This window comes from Rhinatrema bivittatum, chromosome 1, assembly GCF_901001135.1.
Source record: "Rhinatrema bivittatum chromosome 1, aRhiBiv1.1, whole genome shotgun sequence".
Classification (NCBI taxonomy): Eukaryota; Metazoa; Chordata; class Amphibia; order Gymnophiona; family Rhinatrematidae; genus Rhinatrema; species Rhinatrema bivittatum.
In genome coordinates this window covers 833566832-833586171 of record NC_042615.1, presented here as the reverse complement: position 1 = coordinate 833586171, position 19340 = coordinate 833566832, and the positions used below count along the sequence as shown (strand labels likewise).

General features: G+C 45.4%; 1 protein-coding gene across 1 annotated transcript in view; it reads right to left on the bottom strand.

Moving 5' to 3' along the window:
* Window positions 1–1174: 1174 nt before the first annotated feature.
* Window positions 1175–19340, bottom strand: part of LOC115079605 — a 105205-nt gene continuing 87039 nt past the window's right edge. The window contains exon 6 of the mRNA XM_029583287.1: window positions 1175–2467. Within this exon, the coding sequence (XP_029439147.1) occupies window positions 2232–2467 (236 nt within the window). The 3' untranslated portion in view covers window positions 1175–2231. The remainder of the gene's footprint in view (window positions 2468–19340) is intronic.

Sequence of the window (19340 nt, the reverse complement as noted above, 5' to 3'; positions counted from 1 at the left end):
TCCTACACAAAATGAGTTTGCATTCGGTTAATCATACTATAAATTCACACTGATATCTGGGCACAAATGTTAACAGCCAAAAGAGATTAATAAAAGTTAAACATAGAAGTGATGAATCAACTTATAGACCTGAGCTCAGGTTTCCCACACTCAGAGGTGTCCCAGTTACACGGAGCTCGGGTTTCTCACATTCAGGCCTATCCCAGTCACACGGAGCTCAGGTTTCCCACACTCAGGCCTGTCCCAGTCACACTGAGCTCGGGTTTCCAACACTCAGGCCGGTCCCAGTCACACTGAGCTCGGTTTCTCGTATTCAGGCTTTTCCCAGTCTCACTGAGCTCGGGTTTCTCATATTTAGACTTTTCCCAGTCTCACTGAGCTCGGGTTTCTCATATTTAGACTTTTCCCAGTCACACTGAGCTCGGGTTTCTCGGATTCAGACCTATCCCAGTCACACTGAGCTTGGGTTTCTCAAATTCAGGCCTATCCCAGTCACACTGAGCTCAGGTTTCTCACATTCAGGCCTATCCCAGTCACACTGAGCTCGGGTTTCTCATATTCAGGTCTATCCCAGTCACACTGAGCTCGGGTTTCTCATATTCAGGCCTATCCCAGTCACACTGAGTTCGGGTTCCTCATATTCAGGCCTATCCCAGTCACACTGAGCTCTGGTTTCCTCATATTCAGGCCTATCCCAGTCACACTGAGTTCGGGTTCCTCATATTCAGGCCTATCCCAGTCACACTGAGCTCTGGTTTCCTCATATTCAGGCCTATCCCAGTCACACTGAGCTCGGATTCCTCATATTCAGCCCTATCCCAGTCACACTGAGCTCGGGTTTCTCATATTCAGGTCTATCCCAGTCACACTGAGCTCGGGTTTCTCATATTCAGGCCTATCCCAGTCACACTGAGTTCGGGTTCCTCATATTCAGGCCTATCCCAGTCACACTGAGCTCAGGTTTCTCACATTCAGCCCTATCCCAGTCACACTGAGCTCGGGTTTCTCATATTCAGGTCTATCCCAGTCACACTGAGCTCGGGTTTCTCATATTCAGGCCTATCCCAGTCACACTGAGTTCGGGTTCCTCATATTCAGGCCTATCCCAGTCACACTGAGCTCTGGTTTCCTCATATTCAGGCCTATCCAGTCACACGAGTTCGGGTTCCTCATATTCAGGCCTATCCCAGTCACACTGAGCTCTGGTTTCCTCATATTCAGGCCTATCCCAGTCACACTGAGCTCGGATTCCTCATATTCAGCCCTATCCCAGTCACACTGAGCTCGGATTCCTCATATTCAGGCCTATCCCAGTCACATTGAGCTCGGGTTTCTTATATTCAGGCCTATCCCAGTCACACTGAGCTCGGATTCCTCATATTCAGCCCTATCCCAGTCACACTGAGCTCGGGTTCCTCATATTCAGGCCTATCCCAGTCACACTGAGCTCGGGTTCCTCATATTCAGGCCTATCCCAGTCACACTGAGCTCTGGTTTCTTATATTCAGGCCTATCCCAGTCACACTGAGCTCTGGTTTCCTCATATTCAGGCCTATCCCAGTCACACTGAGCTCGGGTTCCTCATATTCAGCCCTATCCCAGTCACACTGAGCTCGGATTCCTCATATTCAGCCCTATCCCAGTCACACTGAGCTCGGGTTCCTCATATTCAGGCCTATCCCAGTCACACTGAGCTCTGGTTTCTTATATTCAGGCCTATCCCAGTCACATTGAGCTCGGGTTTGTTATAATCAGGCCTATCCCAGTCACACTGAGCTCGGGTTCCTCATATTCAGGCCTATCCCAGTCACACTGAGCTCGGGTTCCTCATATTCAGGCCTATCCCAGTCACACTGAGCTCTGGTTTCTCATATTCAGGCCTATCCCAGTCTCACTGAGCTCCGGTTTCTCATATTCAGGCATGTTCCAATTGCACTGAGCCTGTTTCCATTGCACTGGTAAGTCACACTCACACTTAGCACACAATTCCTACACATCAGTATATCACAGTGAGACTAAGCACGGGTTTCCCATCTCGCTTACTTCAGCATCAGTCTGATCCCAGGACCCTCAATTGTACTCCCCCCTACACCCAGTGTAACAACATTTCATTTAAAGGAAATAAATCAACGTAGAATTTAGATCAGAAGTGTTGGTGTAGTTCATCATTCAGAAGAAGAGATTTTGGTTAGTATAGAACCTCTTCTTTTACATGCCGACAGGTCTCTTTGTTATTGTTCTGTGGGCTTTATGCTCTTCAAGATCTCCTGGTACTCTGGTGCATCTTTCTTCAGGTACTCCTCTCCCTTGATCCAAGAGCAAAGAGACTGGAGCTTCTCGTCATCCAGGACATTCAGGTCTCGGTACTCTTTCATCAGCTGATAGAATCCCATCTGGTAATAAGCATTCATCCCTTGCTCAGACATGGCTTCTGGATCCCAGTTCCATGAGGCAACAGATTCAAGTCCTGCGGAGGGTCAGAGATCAATGTTACTGATGCCTGTGATTAGCATTTTAACATAATTATCCTGTCCACACTGCTAAGGATAAATCCCAGTAGTCAACCTTAGAGAGTGACCACCTGTAAGATTTTTTTCTTATTCAGGACAATCTTTTTAGTCTTCCCATTTCTATTCCATCATCTTGGGTTGAAGAGAATACAAGATCCCCACTTATATTTCCCCCAGCATCCACCTCTCCCATGCCTAACCTGAAAGGTCTGTATTAATGTAAGTAGCCAGCAATACCCGTGTGGCCATTGCCCAAGCATCCAGCCTCCTGGGTCCCTTGTATAACCAGCCAGTTTGATTCTGTCATCAGAGTAGAATATAAGTGGCCACCATTGCGAAAGAGCCTCCCAGGTCCTTCACATGGCCATCAAGACAGAACCGGCCTCAAGAGCAGCCGTGTTTCCACAAGGACTTCTAGTTGTTATAGAACCTGTCAGACAGACCCAGCTGCTGTTCAATTCCACCATCACAGCCTGTTGGACAACCCAGCCAAGTGGATGCCTGTGTCTCTATTAGGCCTTCTTACATTTCATATTAACCTCTTTACCATGCATTCTGACAGCCCCAACACCTGTTCAATCAGCTGAGTATGACGCTATGATTGCTTTAAATAGGTCTCTCCAGGTTGTGCTTTCTGCTCTCTCTACTTTTAGCAACTAAAGACCTCATGGGCTCATTCCATGCCCTATTGAACTCCACATTAGCATCTCACCCGTTGTTGTGGATAACTGCCTTGGATTTCTCCACCCAAAATGCATAACTTTTTTCATTTTTTGTAATTCAGCTGAGCTGCCAAGCAGTCAAACACTCTTCCAGCTTTCTTAAAGCACTTATTTCATTTACTCCCTCAGGCATACCCGATATTTTGCAGCTCTTAGCATCATTCTAATACCCATTACCAATACCCTGCATAATGCCATGAAGACTTATGAAGACATAATGCCATGAAGACATAATGCCAAACCTACTAACTCAGTCCAAGAACAATAATAATACTACGCCAATAACACCTCGAGCTGCCATCCCATCACAAAAGGCTAGCCTTAGGGAATTCGAACCGACATCATCCTTAGAGATTGAAAATATCCTAAAAAAGCTCAAACCTTCTTCACACCCTCAGGATTCCATACCCACCAATCTCCTCATCTCTTGCGCTAAAACCATCTCCAAACCCATTGCACAAATCATCAATTGCTCCTTCTCTCAAGGGCTAGAACCTGACCCTCTAAAAATGGCAATCATTAAACCACTCCTAAAAAAACCTAATCTTTCTCCAGAAAACCCGGCCAATTTTCGCCCAATAGCCAATCTACCATTCATCACAAAAATCTTGGAACGAGTTGCAAATAAACAACTAACAGAATACCTAAACGACCACAACATTCTTTCCCCAGCGCAATTCGGTTTCCGCCAATCTCGAAGCACGGAAACCCTACTAATCTCATTAACGGACTCTATATTACTGAATCTTGAAAACAGACATCCTTGTCTTCTCATCCTCCTAGATCTATCAGCGGCATTTGACACGGTCAATCATAACACATTAATAGATCGTCTGTCAGACATTGGTATTAGAGATGATGCCCTCAACTGGTTCAAATCGTTCCTACAGAACAGACAGTATAAGGTCAAGGTCAACAAGGAAGAATCTCAACCAGTCACCTGCAACTTGGGAGTCCCACAAGGATCGTCACTCTCTCCAACCTTATTCAATATATACCTTCTACCACTCTGCCAGCTTCTCATCAACCTAAATCTCATCCACTACTTATACGCTGATGATGTTCAGATACTGATTCCAATTACTGAATCTCTCCAAAAAACTCTGGACTTCTGGAACTCCTGCCAACAAGCAATCAACAACTTGCTTACTAGCCTCAATCTGATCCTTAATCAAAACAAAACAGAATACCTCCTCATCTCCCAAGACAGAACCTACACACATCCCAGTACCATTCTGTCTACTCAATTAACAATGTCCCCACAAGTCAGAAATCTAGGAGTTATACTTGACAACCAAATGAATTACAGATCTCTCATAAATAACATCGTAAAGGATGGATTCTTCAAATTACAAGTCTTAAAAAGACTGAGACCTCTCCTCCATTTTCAAGATTTCCGACTAGTTCTACAAGCTATCATTCTCACGAAAATAGATTACTGCAACTCACTTCTTCTGGGCCTCCCTGCTAATGCCATAAAACCGCTACAGATGCTGCAAAACGCTGCAGCAAGGATCTTAACCAAATCCAACAAAAGAGACCACATCTCTCCCATTTTAAAAAGCCTACACTGGCTTCCTGTCAAATTCAGAATACTTTTCAAAGTGCTCTCAGTAACCCACAAGGCACTACACAACTTGGCACCACTCGAGCTCAAAAACCCTCTTCAATTCCACACCTCTACTAGACCAGTGAGACAAGCCTACAGAAACAACCTTCATATCCCACCAATGAAGTCAGCATTAAGTAAAAGAGCTTTCTCCACAGCTGGTCCTAAACTCTGGAACACTCTCCCGTCAGAACTCAGATCATTACAATGCTCCACGACATTTAAAAAAAGACTCAAGACTTGGTTATTCAACAAAGCTTTCCCATAACATCAAACTGCGGAATATCCCTGCCAATGATCCCTTCCATGGTAACCCTCTAATGAACTATATAGATCATCTCTAGTAATCACATGAACTTTGGCAGTCTAATATCAAAACCCAACCTTATACCTATCAACTGTCTATCTAGCCTACATTAGGCACCGTAGCTTTTAGTAATGTTATTAACCCCATATATCTTAATCCAAGTTATTTCGACCTGTTCATTGTAAGACATTTACTTGTCATTGTTATTGTTTAGAATGTAAACCGAATTGATCAGTAATTTTGTTACTGGAAAGTCGGTATATAAAAATGCTAAATAAATAAATAAATAAGACTTGGGAATCTGCCCTTGCAGCCATCAGCTTCTTGCTCTCTGACAACTACTTTGCTCTCAATACCTCCAAAACTGAGTTCTTATACATCTCACCCCACCATAACAACCCCACCCCTCCTATACCGAACACACCCCACCCCACCACCTCTTTCTCCCAACACGTTCGCAGCCTTGGTGTCACCTTGGACAACCACTTCAACCTAAAAAAAATCATCAGTTCTACCCTGAAAGACGGCTTCTTCAAGCTTCATATGCTAAAAAAATGAAACCTCTGCTTCATCTTAATGACTTTCGCACAATCCTCCAAGCCACCATTTTATCTAAACTTGATTATTGCAATGCCCTCCAGCCCCTTCAGATGCTCTAGAACTCTGCTGCACGTATCCTCACCAATGCCCACCAATATGATCACATCACCCCTGTCCTCAAACACCTACATTGGTTGCCAATTACTTCACGGATCATGAACAAATCCCTCACCATCATTCATAAATCCATTCACAACCATGACATGCCCTGGTTCAAGGAGCACCTCCAATTTCGTTCCCTTGACAGACCCACCCGAACACAACACCATGCAATGCTGTAGACTCCCTCACCCAAGTTGACAAAACTTAAGTCTACTAGAGAATAGGGATGTGCAGAGCAAAATTTTATGTTCATATTTTTTATGTCCGAAAGGGGGTCCCACTTGCGGCCAATATGGACATAAAAAAAATCCAATGAGTTGGGTATATGTACATATGTGCAAAAAAAAAAATTAAACCCCCTCACCCTCCTTAATCCCCCCCCCAGACTTACCACAACTCCCTGGTGATGGAGCGAGGAGTGAGGACGTCATTTCTGCAATCCTTGGCGAGAAGCATGTGACGTCGGTGGCACGTCGAGTGACGCGGCGTCACGTGATTCCCGGCTCGTTTGCGCCGGATGGCTCGTTCGGCCCAAAAAGAACTTTTGGCCAAAAGTTCTTTTGGGCCGAACGAGCCGTCCGGCGCGAACGAGCCGGGAATCACGTGACGCCGGCGTCACTCGACGTGCCGCCGACGTCACATGCTTCTCGCCAAGGATTGCAGAAATGGCGTCCTCACTCCTCGCTCCATCACCAGGGAGTTGTGGTAAGTCGGGGGGGGGGGGGATTAAGGAGGGTGAGGGGGTTTATATTTTTATTTTGGCTCAACAATCGCGATTTCCCACATATCGAACATATCTATGTTCGATATGTGGGAAATCCGATCGTTTATGTCGAATCAATTTTTTAAGTAAAAAAAAATATGAGTTGCGTTTTACTAATGCGGTCAATCCGAATGCACACCCCTACTAGAGAACATGCCCTCTCCATTCCTGGGCCAGCCCTTTGGAACAAGATGCCCCCTAGTCTTCGCCAGGAACTGTGCTCAAAAAAATTCAAGCAGAACCTCAAGACCTGGCTCTTTAAGCAGGCCTACACCTGAGCATCTTCTTGCCGCCCATCTGTAAATACCGCCCAGAAACATTTCCCCCAACCCCTTAATGTCTTCCTCTCTGCCTGTACTTCCTCCCCCCTCCCAGGTCTCAGTGAATTTCCCGAACATGTTCTTCCCCCTGTATTTAGGTACCTTTTTCCAGGCGTTTGCCACCCTTTCATGTATGCACAGTTTATTTGGGCCTTCCCCCTTGTCTGTAATATGTACAAAAAGAACAAAAAGAAACTTCTACGCCCACCGGATCCACGATATGATATTCGACGCAAAGGCTCTTTTCTCTTACGTATCGGAGCTCACCAAATCTGTTCCCCCCTCTATCTCAGATGATACAGCCCAATCGAAAGCCAATGATCTGGCCTTATTCTTTCAACACAAAATCTCAAACACCCTGGTTAAATTACCTACCAGCACAAACTCACCGTCTCTGGATACCCTCCACCTACCGAACACAGACATAAGCTTGGAATCCTTTGATCCTACTCACACTATGGAGGTGGAAAATCTGATAAAAAGAATGAAACCTTCTACCCACCCCCTGGACCAAATTCCCTCCAAATTTCTGATTCTCATACCAGAATACATTTCCAAATATCTAGCGGATATTATCAATTGTTCCCTCTCACAAGGAATATTCCCAGATGCTCTCAAATCGGCCACCCTCAAACCTATACTCAAAAAATCGAACCTGGACCCGGATGACCTCAACAACTACCGCCCCATCTCAAATCTCCTGTTTGTAGCCAAGATCATAGAGAAAATCGTAAATAAGCAACTTTCAAATTACCTAGAAGACCATAATATTCTACACCCGTCACAATACGGTTTCCGAAAAGAACACAATACCGAAACCCTCCTCATCTCACTCCTTGATCAAATATACATTGGCTTTGACAATCATTCCTCCTAGCCCTTCTTGACATCTCTGCAGTTTTCGATACTGTAAATCATAATACCCTCCTAAACCGGCTATCAAATATAGGTATCGCAGGATCAGTTCTCAGATGGTTCGACTCCTTCCTTAGCAATAGAGGCTATAAGGTTAAAATCAATAACAAGGAATCCTCTCACACTAACGCCCCATTCGGAGTCCCCCAGGGCTCCTCCTTATCGTCCACCCTCTTTAACATCTACATACTCCCTCTCTGCCACATACTCTCAAATCTAAAACTCAAGTTCTTTATATATGCAGACGATGTACAAATTTTAATCCCCATATCCAAGTCACTGGACTCAACACTCAAATTATGGAACTCTCATTTGCAAACGATCAACCATCACCTTTCAAGCCTCAATCTGGTGCTCAATACTTCCAAGACAGAACTATTGCTAATCACCTCAGAAGGCAGTCCCTCATATCACCAACTGCAACCTAACATACAATTATCCCACGCCAGAGATCTTGGAGTCGCAATAGATAGTCACCTGAACTTAAAGCAATTTATAAAACACACCACAAAGGAGTGCTTCTACAAGCTACAAGTACTCAAAAAACTCAAACCGCTCCTATTCCATTATGACTTCAGATCTGTCCTTCAAGCCATTCTGTTCTCCAAGATTGACTACTGCAATTCCATCTTGCAAGGTCTACCAGCTTCTACTATAAAACCCCTCCAGCTGCTCCAAAATGCTGCGGCGAGAATTTTAACGAATACTAATCAGAGAGCGCATATCTCCCCCATTCTAAAAGATCTTCACTGGGTCCCAGTGAACTTCAGGATTCTCCATAAATCACTGACAATTATCCACAAAAATATTCACCATCAGACCCCACTTGATCTTTTACACCCTCTCAAATTGCACTTGACGGCCAGACCCTTAAGGGATGCCTACAAGGGATCCTTACATGTTCCTCCAATCAAAATTATACACCACTCATATATCAGAGACAGGACATTCTCTATTATAGGTCCCTCCATCTGGAACGCCATGCCTCCGGACCTCAGGCAGGAAACTTGCCTACTAACTTTCAAAAAGAAACTAAAGACTTGGCTGTTCTGCCGAGCCTTCCCCGCCAATATCCCAACAGCCTGATTTAGATCTATTCCATCACTCATGTAAATAAACAAACGCTAATTATGCTCACATTATGCCCATATTCCATTGTATATAGTAACTTATCTTCATTCTCCCTCTCTTTTTTTCCTTCTCCCAGTTAAGGCATCCTTGTTATAATGTAATTTTATGCTCCTTTAAATTGTCTCTTGTTGACTGGTTGGTTATAGTTACTGCTTAGTTCGATGTAAACAGAGTTGATTTGATTCGTATCAAGAAAGTCGGTATATAAAAGCCTTTAATAAATAAATAAATGTACCCCCTCTACATAGTTAATTTTTTCTGCTCCATTTTATTCCTTATCATGTTGCTACATCTTGTTACCTGTTCAATGTAAAGACTCTTGCTGCATTGTTACCTGTAAACCGAGGTGATGTTCCCAACAAAACTTGGTATATAAGAATGCTTAAATAAATAAATTGATCTTTTTTCCTCCTAATTCCTCCACTTTAGCATTCACAAAACTATTAAACAGGACTGGCCCCAGTTGCTGAGGCCTACCATTAATCACCTTTCTTTCCTCAGAGTGAATTCTATTTACCACCATCTGTGTTGTCTTTTGTGCAACCAGTTTCTAATCCAGTACACTTAACTGGAGCCTACTCCCAGACTGCTCTTTTTATCCATGAGCCTTCTATTCAAGACAGTATCAAAAGCTTTGTTGAAATCCAAGAGTGCGACAACTTCAACTAATTTTCTAGTGCCCAATCAAAGAAATCTCTCAGATTCATCTGGCAGAATCTCCCTCAGGTAAACCCACGCTGCCTTGGATCCCACAACCCACTGGATTAAAGATGCTTCACTATCCTTTCCTTACAGAAGAGTCCCCATTAATTTATTCTACCAACAAAGCCAGACTAATGGACCATTCCTCTTCAGCCAGACCAGACCAGACCAAACACATGGGTTTATGTACCCCTACTATCAGATGGAGACAGAGAATAACAGGTCTGCTGATATCACACCTTATAGGCTCCCATGCTAACCTTAGCCTGCCAGCATTGACCGTGTCCAGGCTGAGGTTAGAAGCCTGGCCTAGGCTGTGTGAAGAGCAATTTGGAAGGAATTGGCTGCTTCTGAGGTGACAGTTTTGATGGCTGATCCACCCTCATTTGAGCATAGCCTGAAACCAGATAGCTTTCACTCCTGAAAGGGAGTGCTCTTGCTATGGACTGGCTATCTGATCCAGTGAATGGAATCCGCTCATCTTCTCCACGTGGTACTCCAGGCCCCTCTACTGTACTCCCCACCTTATATTAGGTGTCTGTAGCCTCGAAAACAAATCATTTTTGTTCATTGGTTTGTTTTGTGGGTATCTCAATTTATTTCATTAGTTTTGGAATGAAACAAAATGTGTTAATTTGTTTCATTCATTATTTTTTTACATTGGAATCAATAGGGAAGGCCCCATTCAGTTTACTGTAAAAGAAAAGCAGGTCTAGGCCTAGGTCCAATGCTGGGGTATGGTCTAAGGCTGGATCCTGGTCATCAAGGCCCAGGTCTGGGCTAGGACCAATGCCAAGAACTGCCTGAGGCTGGGTCCCAGTAACCAAGGCCCAGAACTAGGCCTAGACCCAATACCAGTCACCATGGTCTAGACCTAGACCTAGACCTAGAGCTAAGTCCAAAACTGGGGCAAGGCCTGAGGCTGGGTCCTGGTTCCGGTCACCAAGGCCCAGGCTGGGTGTTGGGGCCCACCCCAAGTCCTGGTCCTGATCATTGATACCAAGACCTAGGTTCAATGCTGAGTCCTGTCATCAAGACCCAAGCCCCAAGGCCAGATCCTGCCTCTGGGGCATGGGCCTAAGCTAGACCCCGAACCCAAGGCTTAGGCCTGGAGGCCAGGGAGCGAGCCTTCTGATGTATTCTTGATCTGGAGACTAAAAATGACATCCTCTGCCCAGAGGATACGCTGCATTCACATTACTGCAGCACCTTTCTCCGGGATGGACATTTTATTGCTTGGTACAACAGATGACGCCATCACCCCTGTAGGAAGGTGCCACAGCAAAGTCACTGCAGCTTATTCTTTGGGTGGAGAACATCATTTTTAGTCAACAGATCAAGAAAAGAAGATGGCAGAAGGTCTGATCCCAGGTCTCCAAGCCTAGACATCAGGCTAGGACTAAGCCTAGGCCAGAGCCCTGGTGATGAGATCTGGCCTCAACTGGGCCCTGGTGTTAAGCCCAGGCCTGGACCGGGGTCTAGGACAGGGACTTGGCAACAGAATCAGGCATTGGCCAGACCCTAATGTTGGGCCTGTGCTTAGTCCTAGGCCCTAAGCCTGGGCTTTTGGCAACTGGAACCCAATTTGGTTGAGCCCTGTCTTCAGATCCAGACCTAGGCATTAAGCCTAATCTTTGGCCTCTGTGACCAAGACCTGGCCTCAACTGGGCCCCAGTGTCAGGATCGAGCATAGGCCTAGGCATGGGCCTTGGCAACTTGAACTCGGCATCGGACCTAGCCTATACTTCAGTGACAAGGCATTGGACTTGGACCTAGGCCTATACTTCAGTGACAAGGATCTGACCTCATACCAGGGCCCAGCATCAGGCATAGGCCTAGGCCCAAGCCCAGGTCTCATCAAACAAGACTGTACTTTGGCCAGGCCCCGGTATCAGACCCAGGTCTAGACATTGAGCCTAGGTCTTGGGCTTAGACCTTGACTTTGGCCTTGAGATAGTCCCCAACTTCCTAGGCCCAGGCATGGGTCTCGGCAATAGGACCTGGCCTCAGACAGGTCCCAGTATAAGACCCAAGCCCAGGCCTTGTACCTAGGCTTTGGCAACTAGGTCCTGGCCTCAACCACGCCTCACGGCATCTAACCTGGGCTGAGGAATAATCCCCATGGAAACCTCATTTTTTTACCAAATGAATACAAATATAAATGAAAATTTTATAGATATGCCAAGTCTATATTCGGTTTATATCCTTTGTATGAACCAAAAATGGCCTCATTTGTTAAGTCTTGTATTTGTTCAAAATGAATGCACATCTCTACCACACCCAAGCCTCTCTTTCTTTTTTGGACATCCTTTGGTAATCTTTGGGCCTGCTTTATTGTTTGGTTTTTTTTGTGGGTCAGAGTAAATAAAAAGAAAATTAAAAAGCAGGGCCAAAATCAAGAAGAAGAAACCGCTACTATGGGCGGTAGAGAACAGTGCTGGAGCTATTCGGAGCTGTTTCAGATTTCACCTCTGACCCATTGAATAAGTTGGTTCTGGGATGGGAAAGCATGTTGGCACCAGCCGTGTGCATTAAGTGCAGCAGTGTCTGTAGCACATGGAGGTAATGCTGTGCTAGTGCTGGGGAGAATCGTTGTACCATATGTGTATGGATGGGGAAGACCGGAATGCACAGTCTCAGGAGATTTCTGCAGAAGCAGCACTGACTGACAAAGAGTATTCACATTGGCACATTCTATGGCATTTATTTATTTGTTTTGTATAACAATATTCTGATACAATCATACTGGTTCACATCAATATAATATACATCAGTAAAAGATACATAAATAACTAATTAATAAAAGAGTACATAAAAGAATATAAAACAATGTCATAAAAGAAAAATATATTGTTGCGGTCTCGGTCGCCAGTCCGGCGACCGAGCCCTTACCTGCTTCCTCGGTCGGCGGGGTCCGGGCTCGGGAAGTCCATTCCCGCAGGGATCGCACCGGCTTGGGTCTGGTCGGGTGGTGCCGCGGCGGCGTTTCCACGAGGGAGGCACCGCCGACTCTCGGAACGTAGCCCCTCCCCTCCTAGGCGTGCGTGCGCAAGGAGCAGGGATTTAAAGGGCATTTCCCGCCAAGCCGCGGGTCAGCCCCCAAAGTGACGTCAGACACCGGTGGGTATTTAAACCCGGCATCTGACCACAACAGATTGCCTGCAATGGGGTTCCTGCTTGCTCCTCATTGTACTGTGCTGCTCCTGGTGCTTCCAGATTGTGCTGACCCTGGTTCCTGGAGACTTGTTTCCTGCGTGGGTCCTGCGACTCTGTTCCTGTCCCTGGACCTTTTGCTTGACTTCCTGGTTCCTGACTTCAGCCTTGTTCTTGACTTTCCTGCCTGCTGCCTGCCTCGACCCTGATCAGTATTCGGTTTCTCTTCAGCGTCCTAGGTCTCCTAAGTCCCAGCGGCTCGGACCTCACGGGCTCCTCCCGGGGGTCGCAGGCTTCCAGGGCCAAGTTCCACACCCACGTTTGCCTGACACCGCCTTCCGGCCCTACTCTTCCCAGCAGAGCACTTCCCATCTTCTCCGCAAGGCCGGTCTAAGAGTCCACTAATCCGCTCGCAACATATATAACATTATCATGAAATTAAAATAAAACAATATAAAACAAATATAAAAACAAAAACCAAAAATAAAAAAGGTCTCGCCCTGCTCTCCAATATGATAATATAAAATCCTGTAAATCAAAATGATTAGAAACCATACTTATACCCCAAACGCCAGTTTAAATAACCTGCTTTTCATTCTTCTTATAAGTTTGGAAGTTCACTTGAAGCTTTAGATCACTCGGGAGCGAATTCCATAGTATCGGTCCATCCAGGGACAAGGCTCTCTCTTACTTTATTCAAGTTAGCCAATTTGGGAGATAATATATTTTATTTATTTATTTATTTAAAAACTTTTATATACCGGTATTAGTATGCATACATCATACCGGTTTACAATGTAACTTTAAAGGCAGAAATTACAATGAACAGGGAGGGCGAACAAGGAGGAGTATACAAAGAGCAGGAGGTGGAGGAATTAAAGCAATAAATAAAACTGCAACGGACTATTTACAGGAATATACAAGGCGTAGGCAAGATACTTGCGGAAGTCGGTGTACTTAATCAGGGTAGGCTTGTCGGAAGAGCCATGTTTTAAGTTTTTTTCTGAACTTGGCGTAACATGGCTCTAGCCTGAGAGTGGTAGGGAGGGCGTTCCATTGTTTAGGGCCTGCAATGGATAGTGCACGGTCCCCTATAGTAAGTAGATCTTTATTACCTGACCGCAAATTCCTCTGTGGAGTATGTATATGAAGGGATGCATTTAGCCATTCCGTTTTCTCATTGTAGATTGACTTATGGATCAGGCATACATTTTTATATTGAATTCTATACAGTACCAGTAGCCAATGCAAATTCATAAGTACAGGAGTAATATGATCATACTTTCTAGATCCAATTAGGATAGGGCTCGTCTAATTCTGCCCGGTTTGTGTTATTAGGCAAGGAGGGTGAAGAGAATGATAGCAGCGAGGATCCAGAAGAAGGAGAGTATTCCTCCAGAGAGGAGGACGAATGTGCAGTGATTGATTTGTTAAGGAAGGATGAGCTGTCTTCCTGGTTTTTCAAACTTTATGCATTTTGAATATCGTGGAAGAGAAGATGAGTCTGCAGAGCTTCCTATCATGGCAAGCATATAAAGACCTGCAAAAACACTTTCCCCTGTACAAGAAATCGATCTCTTCAGAGTGGGATTCACCCAGAGCCAGCTTTAAGATAGGCAAGGCTATGGTGAAACTCTCTCCTCTCTAGTTGGGAAAAAGGGAAAAGATATGGGCCCCTGAATGGTGCACTCACAATAAAGACCAGCTTTCCAGTGGAGAGGGGTAAGGCCCTTGCTCAAGCAGACCTTTCAGGCCTCTGGATTCACTGTACAAGCACTTGCTAAAGCAGGTCTGCATTTGTCTGTGTGTCCAGGAAAGTTCCTTGGAAACATTAGGGGCTGAGATGGAGGAGTCAGCCCAGTTAGAACTGGGTGCAACCTTTTTAGCAGATGTCTCTTGTGAACTGCTTCAAACTTCAGCTCAAGGTATGGCCTCCAGAGTAACAGTTTGTTGCTTGCTTGGTTTTGAAATTGAGCAGTAGATTTGGCAACCGAGTTTCAAACTAGCCAAGTTTCGTTTCAAAGGGAAACTTCTCTTTGAGGAGGACTTAGAGAAACTGGTTAAGTAACTGGGAGAATCTAAATCTCCTCTTCTTCCAAATGATAAACCTAGAGGAACTCCATGAGTGGGGCTCTGCTTAGAAGTCACTTTGGGGATTCTCACCTCATCTTTTAGATCTTTCTCCATGACATGACTCAATTTCCATGTCAATCACCATCTGCAACCTCAACCATCCCCAAATGAAGTTGGGAAAGGCTGCACTTGTTCAAACTTGTGCAGGTTTCATGGTGCAGAGGAGAGGAGGCAGACATGTGAATTTGAGCACCTTGTCTACATTTCAACAGTGTTTATTGCAACAGGTAACTGGTTGCAGTCTTGAGGGAGAGGGAAGAGGAGAGGTTGATCTCAGATTCAGAGCACTGACTTTAGAGTTGAAATAGCTGTTGTAGGAATTGTACCGGAGATTTAAGTGCACTTATTGGGTGCACTTATTGTATGTTTGTGTACGGTAAAAAGGAAATGCCGTCCCAAGGACTAGGAGAGATGAGAGGTTTCTTTCATTCAGATGCACATGGAAAAGCTCTCAGCAGGCATGACCCAGAATCTGAACCAATAGGAAATGCCCAGAATCGGTGGGGCTGGAAACATGTGACTATAAAGGGCCAACAATAACAAGACTACAGGAACAGAACACATTTATACTACAATCAACAAATCTGCTCACAGTTTATGAGAGCAGAACAAGTGCAGGCTCCAGTCACGCAGACAAGAGAACATCTATCAACATTTTACCAGAGGTGAGTCCTAGAGTTCAAAAGAAAAGGATATGGTCTGGAATTTTTCTATCCTATTTCCGATTATTTTAAGGTGTCCCTTTGTTGTTGTTCACTGCAAGAGAAGGATGACTTGCAAATAATTCTGGATCAGCTCTGCAAATAGGGGCAGTAGACCCTGTGCTGGTGCCTCAATGGTACAGGGGAGATATTCCATTTACATTGTGGTTCCTAAACAGGAAATCACTTTCAACCCATCCTAGACTTGAAAACAAATCAACAAGGCTCTCAATGTTTCTCATTTCAAAATGGAAACTGCCATCAGTCATGGTAGAAGTGAGGCAGGGGGATGGAGGCCTAGCTGCATATTTCTATGTGACCCTTGTCTTGAGCTCACTGGAATGGAGCTATGGATAACATATAGAACTTTCCAGGTTCATGTATAGTTCAGGGGATGTGAGTTTAGGTAGTGAGTGATAGGAGGCATCATCCTTACAGGGCTCGGGCTAAGGTGTTTCCTCAATACTGCTGGGAGTTGACTTGTTGTAACTGGTTGGTTGTAGTGGCTTGAAGCAGTTGGAGCATTGTGAGGAGAGACGGCCTGAGACTCTCAGGAGTCAGAAATCTGCAGTTTGGAGGCTGAGGCTTACAGCCTTTAGTAATGCCAAGAGGTGTTCCTGTTTGGGAAAATCTAGGAGTTGGCATAGTTGAAGAGGCCCAGGAAGGTTTACAAGGAAATAGAGCATCCCTTAGGCAACAGGGATATTTTTTTTGTCTGCACTGGGAAGCCCACAGCTGGATACAGAGATTTTGTTTGAGGAGAGAAATTTCTAGTTCTGCATTTAGGGTCCTTCTGGAATATGGGACCTTGGATGGGATTGGATGAAGAAAACCTCCTGAATAGTGGTCAACTTTAAAGTGAAGACAGCTGTGAGTAACCTTTGTGAAGATCTTGGTGATTGGAAGTGAAAGGCTGTGTTTTCAAGTTAAGTTCTGGTCTTATACTACTCATCCTTATTCTGCTCTAACTGGACTAAGATTGTGGATTCTTGGAATAAATTCTGTCTTACTTTTGGAACAATCCTTGGAATGTAGACTGTCTTTTTTTGTTGGTGCATTAATCCCCTTGAGCCTTATGACATTGCTGTTCCTCACTGGATGAATCTTGAACTCTGCAAGCTGCCAAAGGTGGTTACAAAATGGCATTCAAACAGGAATCCAATGGGGAATGAAGATTTTATGTTCCAAAACTATTTTTGTGAATTTTGTAAAAAACTGCAGCTTTTCAGTGTGTGACAAGAAAACATTTCTCTTTTTTTTTTTTGTCCTATTGACATTAATGGGCCAAGATGGCCCCTGTATATCTGTGAAGGAGCAAGCAAAGAAGAAACATGTGTGCAACTCATTAGGGGATGGTTGAGAGTGACATTCCTGGTGGAGGAGCATCAGCAGATCCTGACATCAGCTTGGAACTAGGATCTGGCTGGAGGGTGTCCTGGGAATGGCCTGCATCTGGGACTGTGAGGAGCTGCAAGGCCCTGAAAAGAAACCCCTTCACCAACCAGTAGGTGTTAGGTATGCCGGCCTTGGACAGCTACGGCCAGCCCCTCTTACCTCTTCTGTGGGCGTTGGAGGTTCCGCAGGGAGACGGCCCTGCAGCATGCCGCCAGCCTCAGGCTCCCCCATGGCCACTGCTGCTAATGAAGCTTCCCCCTACGGCAGTTTCTGACTCCTTCCTCGCAGCTCTACACTGCTCGACGCCACCGCAGGGAGCCCTTCAGGGTTGGGCCCTCCCTAGGTGCGTGGCTGCGCCTCCTGGCCACTCTTAAAGGGCCAAGCAGCAATTGGATCAAGCCATCCTCTGAGATGATGTTAGGAGCCTGGGAGTATATATTGGACCCTCCTCTTCATGTTCTTTGACTTGGCAATGAGTCTGCTTCCCTTCAGGGGATGTCTTCTGTTCCTTGATGGTATCGTGAGTCCTGTTCCTGCCTTCAGAGTCCTGGTCCCCCTCCTGTTCCGAATCTCCAGCTCCTTTGGATGGATCTTCTGGCTTCTGACCTTTGACCGGCTTCGGTGACTCTCTGGCTTCTGACTCCAGCCTGGCTATCGACAACTCTCTGACTTTGGACTCCGGATTGGCTATCGACAACTCTCTGGCTTCCAACCTTGGACTGAACTCTGGTGATTCCATCGTTTTCACAAGGGCCCACCTAAGACCACCTGGCCCCATGCACCCAAAGGCTCAACCCGTGGGGAACGGGGCTGGTATTGGTGAAGGTCCAGCCATCCCTTTCATTGGTTCAGCCTCACCTCCTGATGGTGGGAACCTGTGGGGGTTCGCCCTCTCGGGTAGCACCAAGTCCCCCTCGGGCAAGGGGTCCACATTCTCATCCGTCAGCACTACAGGAGGCAGAAGAATCTGTCTGACAGAGACTTTCTGTGATTGGTGCCTCCGGCTGCTGCAGGATTCAGGAGCAATTTCCAGACCCAGCTGTTCCTGGCACTGGGATGAGAGCTGAAGGAGCACAGGACTTGAGCCTAGGTACTGCCTCAGCACAGCCCAACCCAAAGTTATTCAAAGAGTCTGTCACTTGTACCTCCTTTGCCTGCAGCTAGCCAAGCTCGGAGTGCACACGGTGGTGTGGTCGCTCAGATGAAAGAAAGACCTCATGAGCCAGCAGAGAAGAGAAGGATGTAGGAATGGACACTGCTGGGAGCCTGGAGCAGTGGGGCTGTCCCTTCGGAGCCACGGGAATTTTCTATGCCCTCATCAGTTCTTGCTGTCACTGTGGGACCACTGGATCCTAAATTGCTTTTGCCATTGCTGGTCTCACTAAAGTGATTGTCCATGGGAGCCAACAAGAGGGAGAGCCAGAGGGCCCTTAGGATAAATGAAGCCACAGAGAGAGAGAGAGAGAATATCTATTTGTAAGGTTCCTTCCTTCCTTTCATAGGTGGTGTCACAATTTCACCTTAATCAGGAAGTGATTCTTCCATCCTTCAGGAGGGAATTCTGTCAGAAAGATTATGATCAGCTTCTCCATTTTGGTGTTCACCAAACTCTTCTTCATTATCTGAAGGTGGTGACTACCTTTAGAAAATCAGATCACTTTCTTCATTCTTTTCAATGGATCCAGAAATAATGAAGCAGTTTCAAAGGTCTCCATAGCTCACTGAATTAAGGAAGCGATAGGTTTGGCATATCATGCCAAACCTATATATATAACATGTTTCTCCCCTTCATGTTATTTGTAAACCGATCTGATATGAATTTCTTTCATGAAGGTCGGTATATAAAAATGTTAAATAAATAAATAATAAATATCTAGCTAAGGTTTTGCCATTACCCAAGAGACTTAGGATGCATTTCACCAGGGCTCAGGTCATGCCACGGGCAGAGCTTTGGATGGTTTCCCCAGGGGAGATTTGTACATTCCTTTTCAAAGCATTATCATCTGGATGTCTGAGCCAGGGAAGAAGCTAAGTTTTAGCTTGAGATTTTTAAGATCAAGGAAGTTTTCCACCCAGATGAAGGGTAGCTTGAGTGCATCTGATGTGTCTGTAGTGGTCTGGCTGGTTATAAAGGAAGGGAAATTTTAGTTTTGCCTGATAATATTCCTTTCCTTGAGACCCACCAGACCCATCCTGGACTTTTCTGATCTGCCAGAAGCTCCCCAGGCATTTCTGATTCAGAATTTCAAAGTAAATCCTGGTAAACATGTTCAGAAT